The sequence below is a fragment of the Amblyraja radiata genome, chromosome 5 (genome assembly GCF_010909765.2).
Source record: "Amblyraja radiata isolate CabotCenter1 chromosome 5, sAmbRad1.1.pri, whole genome shotgun sequence".
NCBI lineage: Eukaryota > Metazoa > Chordata > Chondrichthyes > Rajiformes > Rajidae > Amblyraja > Amblyraja radiata.
The window spans coordinates 81,838,242-81,850,375 of NC_045960.1; the positions used below are offsets into that span (position 1 = coordinate 81,838,242).

At 40.6% G+C, this 12,134-nt stretch overlaps 1 protein-coding gene across 3 annotated transcripts in view; it reads left to right on the plus strand.

The window, feature by feature from the left end:
* Nucleotides 1–12,134, plus strand: part of adam17 (ADAM metallopeptidase domain 17) — a 66,887-nt gene that overhangs the window by 31,742 nt on the left and 23,011 nt on the right. For 2 of the 3 annotated variants that reach the window (XM_033021612.1, XM_033021610.1), the window contains exons 9-14: nt 551–707; nt 1,358–1,446; nt 2,893–3,042; nt 7,796–7,995; nt 9,735–9,838; nt 11,538–11,672. In XM_033021612.1, the coding sequence (XP_032877503.1) occupies nt 551–707; nt 1,358–1,446; nt 2,893–3,042; nt 7,796–7,995; nt 9,735–9,838; nt 11,538–11,672 (835 nt within the window). The remainder of the gene's footprint in view (nt 1–550; nt 708–1,357; nt 1,447–2,892; nt 3,043–7,795; nt 7,996–9,734; nt 9,839–11,537; nt 11,673–12,134) is intronic. The other variant, XM_033021611.1, reaches the window with a different exon arrangement.

Genomic DNA, 12,134 nt, shown 5'->3' on the forward strand with positions numbered 1-12,134 from the left:
AACTTCTCTGATGCAGGTTTTAAAATTGGCACAAAGTGAACTACAGTAATGGTACATTTGCAAATTTAAACTAAGCTGAAATGTTGCTGTGCTATTTTCAAGTGAAAAATTGGAAAATAATTCTAGTGTGCAAGGTTATACAGGCCAGTTGATTTCCCTGGCTCTGCCTTTATCGCTGTGCAAATCCACTCTGCCGGATAAAAATAATAAAACGCTTATTGAGGAATGTGTTTGATGATCTGACCATATGAAATTCCAATAACAAGAACTACAGATGCTGGTTTATCAAAGAAAGACACAAAATGTTGGAGTAACTCAACAAGTTGGGTAACATCTCTGGAAAACATGGATAGATTATGTTTTTGGTCTCGCCTTAAGAAGGGTCCCAACCTAATGCATCACCCATCCACGCGCTCCAGAGACGTTGCCTTTTGTGCCTTTCAAGTGAAATTCTAGATTTGTGTGTCCTGTTTTGACTTAGAGACCAAGTTCCCAATTCATGAATGTTTAGTTTTCCATCTGATCGTTTTCTATTTGTATTTTCTTTAAGCAATTCAGCGCTGATATAGCCAAAAGTGCATCACAAGTTTGCCTTGCACATTTGTTCACCTACCAAGACTTCGAGCACGGAACACTTGGGCTGGCTTATGTTGGATCTCCAAAGCCACATGCATTAGGTGGTATTTGCCCCACACGTAAGTCGAAATGTAAATTAAATTTTAATTCTTCATTTTTTATAATGGTTAAGAAATGTGAATAAAATGCATTGTGTTACTAGTTTAAGCTGATTATTTTATAGGAACAAATTGTTGAAGCCAAGTTTATATAACAGAGATGAAATACAGTGGAGCCAATTTTACACATGTCTGCTACTGGTGAATCTCATTACTGGTGGCACATGTTGGAACTCCAAAACCAAGTACAATAGGTTATATTCACTCCACGTGCAAGTCCAAATCTAAATTAAATTTATTTTTCAAAATTTTGTTCAGCATTGAAGAAATGTTAATCGAAAAAATGTCATAATTTGAAGTTGGTTGTATTATAGAAACCATGTTGAAGGCAAGTTAGTATAACAAAGACGGAGCTGATGTTGCATGTACACGAGACTGGTCAGCTTGGTTGTTGATACCTCAAAATTCCTGGTATTATTGCTTTCACAGAATGGGAATTGCTGGAAGGTGTGTTCATAATTTCCTAATTTGTAGTTTTGATGGGCTTTTTCTGGCAATTATTAAAAGTAGGTGATAAATAAAGACTGCTGCAATCCTACCCTCAGACTAGAACTGTGAGAATGTTTTGTCTTTGTCTTTTGGGAAAACTGCCTCAATAGCTGTATCATCTGTTTTTTCACCAGCCTATGATCACCCAGTCAGGCTGAAACAAGTTTACCTAAATACAGGATTAACAAGTACTAGGAATTATGGAAAAACAATCCTCACTAAGGTAAATTATGTATTACTTGTTTTTAATTTCATTTATAAATTGACCATAGAATTTTGCTATATGCTTTTTGTGAAGGAAATAATTAATTTCTTGCGGGTACTTATTCCTTGTTATACCAACCTGCTATTGTAACTTTATGCTCGTATGTACTATGATATTGCAATTGATTCTGTCTGCTTTGTCAGCCACTGAAATTTCATTAATTTAAATTTATAATTTTTCCAATCTCGGGGCAGTTTATTAAGGCTGAGAGGTATACACATTCCCATCAATGCCAAATTCTCCAAATTAGCCATATTTTGCTTAAAATTGCATTCAGAAAATACCCATAGGAATTGCTAAATATCAACTTCATATGTTAATGCTGCATTATGCTTTCAATCCAGTTGTATTTTCATGTAGCCTTCCCAGCCACATTTGTGACCTTGTTGAGTTTAGGGTGATTCTTGTCATTTAGTAGCAAGTCTGACTGGACAAAGAAGATATTAGATGGGAAATCAACTGAACATGAATCATCTTTCTTATTGCTGTTTATTTTCCTCCTAAGGAAACATCAACCAGACTGATTATGTTCAGCTAAACATGTTATTCCAACATGGTAATGAAAATTGCCTGTGAATATTTTCTAATTACAATTTAAAGCAAAATATGGCCAATAGGGAGGATTCGGGCAGAGTTGATGGGAATCTATATGAAAATAAATCACACAGAGAAAATGGGGGAATGGCACTGATGGGAATGTTGGGTGAACCGGCACAGACATAATGAGCTGAGAGGCTTCCTGTCTTGAAAAAATATGAGAATATGAAAATATGGATGAAATTATTTGGTGGAGAAAATGGTAGAGATGATATCAGATTTTTGCATTTCATGATTTTTTTTCCCTTGTGTCTTAACACAACTATAGTGTTTCTCTTTGGCTTGGAAGCATTGTCAAAAGCTTAGAATAATTAACTAATTGATTTTGATGATACTGGAGAGGGTGATTTGACCTATTGTGTCTATGCTTGCTCTTTATAAAACAATCAAATTAGAAATGTGTATATAAATAAAATATTGAAATGTACAAAATATTGTGAATCATCAATCATTTGGTCCTCTGAACTGATTTTTGAAATGGAAAATGAATTTCCCAATGAGTAAAACTATATATATACAAGTCCCCAACTTATGAACGCCTGACTTATGTATAGGTTGTACATCTGAAAGAGTGGTGTTATGGATTTGCTGGTTGCTGGGAGGCTGCAGGTATCTTCAGCCATCTGGGGCTGCATTTCCGGCTTGTGAATTGTTCCGGTTTACGAACGATTCACAGGAACGGGACCGGGCCACAACCTGGGGATGACCTGTACATGTAAGCATGTTTTTTCATGTCTTTGCTGTTGCTGCTCATTTAATAAAGACTTGTTTAACAAAGAGCTTTCTTGATAATAATTTACAAAACAGGAAGCCGATCTCGTCACCGCTCATGAATTAGGCCATAACTTTGGAGCAGAGCATGATCCTGATAGCCATGAATGTGCTCCAACTGATGATGATGGTGGAAAATATGTCATGTATCCTATTGCAGTGAGTGGTGACCAGAATAATAACAAGGTAGAGCATGAATTAATTTTTATTGTGTTCTTTTGGCGCTATCTATACCTACTTTCTTATGAATAAAAAACAACAAAGCAGTAAAGTCTGATCGGCGATCAACTTTATATTCAATGTGCTCAAGCACTGACACCCCCCCCCCCCCCCCCCCCCCCAGTCAAATAAAATAAAACCACAGTGGAACAATGGATTGCCTTGTCTGAGATTTGATTTGAGTCTAACCAGGTGTCATAGGATTAACATTTCTACTTACTGGTTGCTATAAGGAAGCCTTTAACAGCTTTGCATCATATCTTTGCAGTTTCTTCTGTTCAACCTCAGCTGTATTTCAACAGATATCAGTATCCCTTAGGATGCCATAGAATTCTGTGGGAATTGTAAAAACTCAATTTATGGGTAACTTTTTTTGTTGAGAGGTTATATTGGAAAGAAATTTACTCCATGCTTCAGTCCAATTTATGTAACCACGAATGCTTCATCAAATACCCAAAATATTCAAGCCTCCTTGCACTAAACTTCTGAAGGTGGGAGGGGTAGGTTCTAATTTTTTATTGATATCTGACAAATTCTGCTCAAACTGTAAACGTTTGATGGGGTTTAGAAACTGGCTAGTTTATAATATTCATTCGGGTCTAGTTGTCTATTGATTTTCTCTAGCTTCATTGTAGAAAACTGGGAGTATTTCCAAACATTGAGGTATGCAAGTGAGTGGCCACAAAGCTTAATAGCTAATGGTCATTAATTGGGAACCACCCTACTTAAGTAGTGGAAATGACAGTTCACACCCCTTGCTCTCATCATTTTCTCACTCGTCCCAATAAAAGCTTTCTACAGTATAAAATTTAAATTTTGCAAGCTATAAAGTTTTGGTGTGAAAAAACAGCATTCAGTGGTAAATGCAGTAGATGTCAATGTGTATTATTTCAGTTTTATCACTGAGTTAAATTGACATGCAGGAAGATTGCATTCAAGTTAAAGCTGGGTCTCCTACCCACACTGTGCTCCGTATAATCTGTTGTCCGTGTGTTGATGCTGTATTTATGGCCAGTTCTCACGGTGCGACCTGAAGCAAGATGTCACCCGAGTGAAGTGGTCGTGGTCCAGCACGAGTTCCGCACGATATAAGGGGGGGTAGATAAAGAGTTCCCACGGTACTCGTCAATTCTGTCATTTGTGCGAGTGACTTGTCCATCTCCCGATCTTTCCCGTTAATCGTGAATGAACATCGTGGACTGTAGTGTAGTTAATCACGTGGCACAAATTATGTCACTTTTTTTCACACACTATATAAATATCCTCCGTTCGTAGAATTGGCTCATTTGCAGACATGCCTATACAAAGTTGGTTCGAGTACAGGCTGGTTGTTATTTTCATTGACGCGCTGTATGCATTAGCGCAACATGTGCATCGAAAACGCTTGCGTGAAGGCAGAAGGGTGAGACTAATTAAAAAGAGAATTAAGAGGAAGTCTCACTGGGTTATGCCCATGTTTCAACGGAGACCTCAATTTGGACAATATGAGCAACTGCTTAATGTGCTGTGCGAAGAGGATAAAAGCGCATTCAAAAACTTTGTCAGAATTTCACCCGAGCTCTTTAATGAGTTAAAGAATAATTTGGGACCTCTGCTGAAGAAGACTGACACTGTAATGAGAAAGGCACTGGAACCAGGGTTGCGCATAGCAATCACCCTCCGCTACTTGGCCTCAGGCGATTCTTATAAAAGTCTATCTTACAACTTTCTTGTCGCCACCAACAGCATCTGTGGTATTGTCAAAGAAACCTGTGAGGCGATCATCCAATTTTATTCAGCTGAAGTGACGGAATGCCCCAGTACACCAGATGCGTGGAAGAGAGTTGCACTGGGGTTTGAAAACAGGTGGAACTTTGCTCACACATGTGGGGCTTTGGATGGCAAGCATGTGGCAATTCGTAAACCACCCGGAGGTGGCTCAAATTATTTCAATTACAAGAAATTCCACTCAATTGTACTCATGGCGGTGGTTGATTATAACTACAACTTCCTGTATGTGGATGTGGGCACACCTGGAAGTGTTGGTGATGGCTGGATTTGGAAAGAAACCTGGCTTGGAAAGAAAATGGAAGGTGGAACAGCAGGCATGCCTGATCCAGAACCTCTGTCAGGAGAAGACAGCCCGGACATCCCATATGCGATGGTTGCTGATGAAGCCTTTGCACTACGGCCCTGGATTATGAAGCCATATCCACAGAGGAATCTAACTAGGGAACAGAGGATCTTCAATTACAGGCTGTCAAGGGCCAGGAGGGTAGTAGAAAATTATTTTGGCATCTTGGCAAACAGATTTAGATGCTTGCTCAAGACAATGGAGCAGAGGCCCAAGAATGTGGAGAGTATAGTATATGCAGCATGTGTTCTGCACAACCTGATCCGAATGAGAGGTGCAGCTGCTGGATCAACAACATCCATCCAGGACGGTGACATAGTGGACAGTGACACAGGGGAAGTAACACTAGGTTCTTGGAGAAGTGGTGCGAACAAGTTGAAAATGGTCTCACTGCAGCGTTTGAAAGGTAACTCGGGCACATCCAGTGTGAAAGAGCAAAGAGACCATCTCTGCGCTTACTACAATTCACAAATGCGGAGTGTGCCGTGGCAGGACAGCTATATTGATGGGTAGCCGACCACGGGAACACTACTGCATGTTATAAGCTGACTTCGTAGTGTTGTCCTCTGAAAAGTGCTTCCTATAAGATGTTCGTCCGCAAAACCTGCCGTTTAGAACATTGCATTGTCCCTTTAAATGCCTGAGTTCACGCTTGTAGCGGAGGTTGATGGATATAATGTGTTTTAAATAATCTCGCGTGCCTCATTTGTTGTATTTCGTGTGTGCGAGGCCCTTTTACAGACAAATGTTTTGTGTGATGCATCTCCTCTCAATATGTGACAGAATTCGTCTTCTTATATTGTCAAATAGGAATAAAGACTTTGTATCACATTTACCGTGCTGATTGTCTTATTTTATTTTCTACCAAGAGGTGAAGAACACGTTTAAAAAGCTGAACATTTCAGTGTCCTGCACACTCAAAAATGTTAATGAGTCAAAATGTGATTATATCACCTCCATTAAGGTATTTTGTGTTCAGCATGAGAGGGATTAGAGACATTCATCTTGTAGTGATGTATTAATGACGATTTGCAGACATCAAGCTGATAGTAAAAGATAAGTTTATTTTAAACAAGCAATGGCAATGACAATCAAAATGCTGAGGTAAAAGCTTTATCACACTTCAGGATATAATAAAATGTGTAGCCACCAAAAAAAAATGCACAAGAGTAAAGGACACATAAATTAACATACAGACATTTACAAAGGACTACAGATGTCACACCAAATGGTGAGTGGCCAACAAATAAAATAAACGAAAACTCAAACTGTTATTTGAAACACCACAAAAAATATTCTCAGCTTCCGAGGGTTAACTGGGGTAGTTGACGTCAGCGCAACCTTCTGCACTTTCTTGAAAAGGACTTTGTGCACGGACCTCTCCGTAAACAACAGGCAAAGGTGTATTTCGAGCAGGCTGCAGCTCTGCAAACATCAGAGGTGATGGTGACTGTCTCTAGAAGGAAATTAAGAGGTACATGTGAAACATTTCTCACGGACCTTACAATTGCGGGACCTTTCATTAAAGTACCCTTTGAAGATCAGAGTTCTTCTCTTGAATCTCATTAACACAACTCATGAATAAGTTGTTGTCCATATGCGGATGGTAATGTTTATTTTTTAATTTATATCGCACAAAACACAATAGTTTACCTGTTCAGCACGGAATGGTGGATGTCCCCCCATTGCACGGGGCAATCCATAGGGCCTGTCTGTGTACTTTAGAATCACAGTTATGTATTAGTCAATGTAAAAAATCCTCGATGGACACATGGTCCATTGGCGATATTGAGACCACCTTTTTTACTCACCTTATGTCCCTTCTGTCAAGCTTCCGGGTTTACCGTTCGCAGGAGTTCCCACGGTACCCGCAAGTGTCATTACGGATATCGCACGGATATCGCACTGGCATCTGCGTTCATACAATGTTGCAACGCTGCTCAAGTCACTCTTGGAGAAATTCAAAAATGTTTGAATTTTCTCCCGACCTTACCAAGTCACACGACTACCTGCCGTTAGCGCCACGGAAGTCCTCGGTGGTCCACGAATGCCGTACTGCTATCGCAGAAGGTTCCCACGATGTTAAATCTTGTTAAGTCTTGCTTCAGGTCGCACAGTGAGAAAGCCCTTTTAGGGTTCTCTAGCAGCATTGTGTCATGTCACAAGAGCTGTGACGTTAATGCGATGTTTGGATCAAAATAAGGCAGTTCAAAGTGCTTCCATTTTGATGCAAGAGGTTTAACTGGTTTTACAGGTCTTTTGTTCTCAAAAATGCATTGTGTACTACGAGATGATTTTGATCTAGGTTTCTTGTTTATAAATATAGCAACATATTAAGAATGATTTGTTTTGCTGCAAATCAGTTTAATGTCCCGTGTAATTTTACTTTTCATTTAAAAATGATCCCTCTGCTAATATCATAACGTATTGAAACTTGCATTGGATATTTTACCTCTGAATAATTTTCACCAACCTGTGCTAAAATGCGTGTTAAATGAATGTACAGCAGGCATTATAATGGATTATATCAAATTAAGTGATTTACTTTTTTAAATCCACAATACATTGCTAAATTATGTAACTCGCATAATGTGTATGATTCTTTAGCTATTCTCCAACTGCAGCAAACGATCAATTTACCAGACTTTAATTAATAAAGCACCCAAGTGCTTTCAAAAAAGGAACAATAAAGTATGTGGCAACTCGCGTGTGGATGAAGGTGAGGAGTGTGATCCTGGACTTTTACATCTACACGAGGACAAATGTTGTACTGAAGTATGTAAACTCAAGAAAAACAAAAAATGCAGGTAAAAATAATGAAAGGCTTTAACACTTTACTCCTAATAATAATAATAATAATATCTTTTATTGTCATTGCACATAAGTGCAACGAGATTTGGTATGCAGCTTCCATCCGATGTCATAACTTAAATAACTAATACAATTTAGATTTAGATACCCCGAGAACATGGTTTGTAAAAAATCTAGGGGTTCTCGGGGTTCTGAGGTTTTTAAATACCTTCTTTTCACAGCCGCGTTCGGTACCGTGCTGCTCCGAATTGACTCGGACTTGGGAGCGCAAAGCCGCTGCGTCTGAACGCGCCGCCATCTTCCGTGCTACCTAATATCTTACGTTCAACCTGAACATGAAACTCTACCCTGTTTTGGTTTTCTTAACCCAGAAGAACTTTTGCTAAGATATCATAAATTAATTCTGACTTGTTTTACATGAAGAGATTTAAAGGAGCTTGATCTCTAGTTTCACAGTTTATCGTTCCAAGACACTGCACTTCGTGAACTTGTCCTCAAGGCTACCATGCCTTAAGGACAAGTTCATGGTTGAAGATTAAAGTCACCCAGGATTATTAAATCCCCTTTTGTCTTTTATTTTAAACTATGGCAACTACTATTGGAGGACCATTGTGTTTTGCAACAGAATTAAATATTTGTTATGATTAATCATATGAAAGAGCTGCATTATGAATTCACATACATTTATCTCTCTCTCTCTTGCTCTGTAATTCAGATGTAAAATAAATTTAAACAATAATACGACAGCCCATGCGTCTGCATGCAGGCATGGGCTGGTTCATTTACTGAGGAATTGCAAATGGAATTGAATGTTGAGCAAATGTCAACAGATATCTCCTGAAAACACAAGAATCTGCAGGTGCTGGAATTTTGAGGAAATAATAAAACTGCTGGAGGAACACAGTGGGGCAGACAGCATCTGTGGAGAGAAATGGACAGTTGAATTTTCTATGGGACACTTTCTCAGACTGATGCTGTAGAGAGCAGAAAGAGATGAGTGGAAGGGGTGGGTCAACTGTTGGAAAGGACGGCGTGCAGTGAAATATAGAACCAGAGGGAGGGATAGTGGCTAGATGACAAATGGGGGAATGACAAATGGGGGAGTCAAAAAGGGGTGTGTGATGAGTGGATGGAGGAGGGGAAATGAACTGGGTGCAGGAACAGGTGGAGGGGGAAGGAGTGTGCATGGGGGACTTGTGGGGGGGGGGGGGGGGGGGTTGGAAGAAGGGGGATAGGTGGAACTGGGTATATAAGGAGGAACAACGATGTTTTATCTGAAAATGGAGAATTCATTATTCCTTCTGTGGGGCTATAGACTACTCAGTGAATCCAAGGTGCTGTTCTTCCAGTTTGTGTGTGGCATTGCACTGGAAATGGAGGAGGCCGAGGACAGACAGGTGGGATGGGTAATTCAGGTGGCTTCCACTTCCTCCATCCACTCATCACCCACCCACCTCTCCTTTTTCCACCCGCTAGCTCTCTCTGTCTGTATAAAGGTCCTAATCTGAAATGTCATCTGTCGTCCCCCGTCCCCCCTCCCCACATATGCTGCCTGACCCGCTGAGTTCCTCCAGCGGTTTGTTTTTCACTCGCAATTCCAGCATCTGCCGTGTCGTACGTCTCTAACAAAACTGTGCTTGGGGAAATTGACATCTTGCAATTTATTATCGTTTTAACTTCTATTCAGTTATGTCGTTTTGAGATGATTTAAAAAAAACATTGCCTATTTCCAAAGTGACAAGAACAGCCCCTGCTGCAAGGATTGCCAATTTGAAAAAGTGGGAAAGCTGTGTCAGGAAGCAATCAATGCCACATGCAAAAGAGAATCTACTTGTACTGGTGAGTGGTGGCCAAAAGCTACGTACATTACATTTAAAGCCAGTGTAACTTTTCAAAAATGTTGTAGGGATTCAGAGGCCATTCTCACCCCATTAGGAGTTATTTACAGAGCTCTGGGGACACGTGAAACAAAGGTACAGTGCGAATCATCATTCCAGGATGAGGTGTCCCATTGAGGAAGTGGAGTTTGTGCCTTCTGTGGTTATTACTTTCTGTGCCTCTGGTACATCAACATTGCAAAATGCCTGTAAGAAATTAATTCTGAGCATATCACAGCTTATTACATATTACATTTACAGTGATAGCGACAATGTACTGCCTAATAGTTATATACATCATTTCAACACTAATGACTCTACATAACACTGTTATTAAGAACTGTCGAAATGGATGTGGCTGATGACCAATTTTAATACGAACACTTTAGTATGGCTTGTTGTCGGTGAGAATGATTGGTTGTAGACAAGTTCTGGGGTTAGATTTCTGCATAACTATGCCACGTGGATTGTCACTGGCAGAGCCAGCCAGGACTTACCTGCGCGAGGCTGGCCGACTTCGGGGCTGTGGCGGCGTTCCGGAGGCGGCGGCCCGGCTTCGGGGCTGTGGCGGCGTTCCGGCGGTGGCGACCTGACTTTGGGGGCTCGGCTGCAGGCCCAGTGGACGACATCGTCTGGAGCTCGCAGGTCACAGGTTGGTGACCTGTTTTTCCGGAGCTCCCGCAACAACAGCTGCGTCCGCTGGACTGGAGGGCGGCAGCTTCAGCAGCTTCGACCACCCCAGGCCACGGGACTGACTTACCATCACCCGGCGGGGTCACAACAGCGGAAGCCTGGATCGCCTCAGTGCAAAGGGAGAACAAGGAGGGAAGAGACAGAGACTTTAAGACTTTTTCCTTCCGTCACAGTGAGGAGGTGCCTGGTGAACTCACTGTGGTGGATGTTAAATTTGTGTTTATTGTGTGTTTTTGTTATTTTATTATATGTATGACTGCAAGGCACGAAATTTCGTTCAGACCGAAAGGTCTGAATGACAATAAAGGATAATTCAATTCATTCATTTCATTCAATTCGAGCTAATCATCTTCCAGACACAATGCACTCACTCTCCCTACAGATGCATGTTCTGGTGAGTGAGCAGCACTATCCTTTATGAAGAATGCTGTTCAATTGGATTCTCATAAGTGCAGTATTGGTTCATTGGGAGAATGTCCAGCAGTTTGCACAAACGATCATTAAATCCTAATTACCAAAAAGGGGGGGGGGGAGAAATGCTTCATAAATATTAAAATACTTTCTATGCAACCTCTTTATGACTCCCAACAGATTTACTGATACTTGTAAGCCTGGAAATGGCCTACATTAGGAAATGTGGACAGAATGGATCTGACCCCACATGAATGCTGATGAAGCACATGTTTTTGAGGTGGTATTCTCTGAAGGAGACATACTGAGCATATTTCCATGTGCAACAGGCCACTACCTCTTCTGTTGCAATGCGCTAGATTAGCACTTTGAAATAATTACCTTGGTTGTAATTTTAGATAATTATTTGAAAAAGGAAGGACATTGCATTTATTGATATTGATTGAATTGTTCTCTCAGCCACAATAATTGAATTTAAACCTGTCCCAAGTTTCTGTAAAACAGGACATTTATTCAATAATGCTGGATTTCCAACTAATAACATTTCTTATTGATAGGCACTGACCATTTATGTCCTGCTCCTGGTAATGCGGCAGATGAGACGATCTGCGTGGACATGGGAAAGTGTAAAAATGGGGAATGCATTCCTTTCTGTGAGGCAGAGCATGACCTCAGGTCCTGTGCTTGCAATGGTGAGTGAAAATATATATTTTTTCCTTAGTCTCTTTTTTTTCTTGGCTTTGTTTTTTCACACAGAGAGTGGTGAATCTCTGGAATTCTCTGCCACAGAAGGTAGTTGAGGCCAGTTCATTGGCTATATTTAAGAGGGAGTTAGATGTGGCGCTTGTGGCTAAAGGGATCAGGGGGTATGGAGAGAAGGCAGGTACAGAATACTGAGTTGGATGATCAGCCATGATCATATTGAATGGCGGTGCAGGCTCGAAGGGCCGAAGGGCCGAATGGCCTACTCCTTCACCTAATTTCTATGTTTCTTATGTTTAAACAAGGACTGGTCATTTAACTAGTCAGAACACTGGCATAGCTCATCAGTCACATGCAGCAGACTGACTTAACCTGCTGCTGTTCTCCATTTGGTTTAAGAAGGAACTGCAGATGCTGGAAAATCGAAGGTACACAGACTGTCTGAAGAAGGG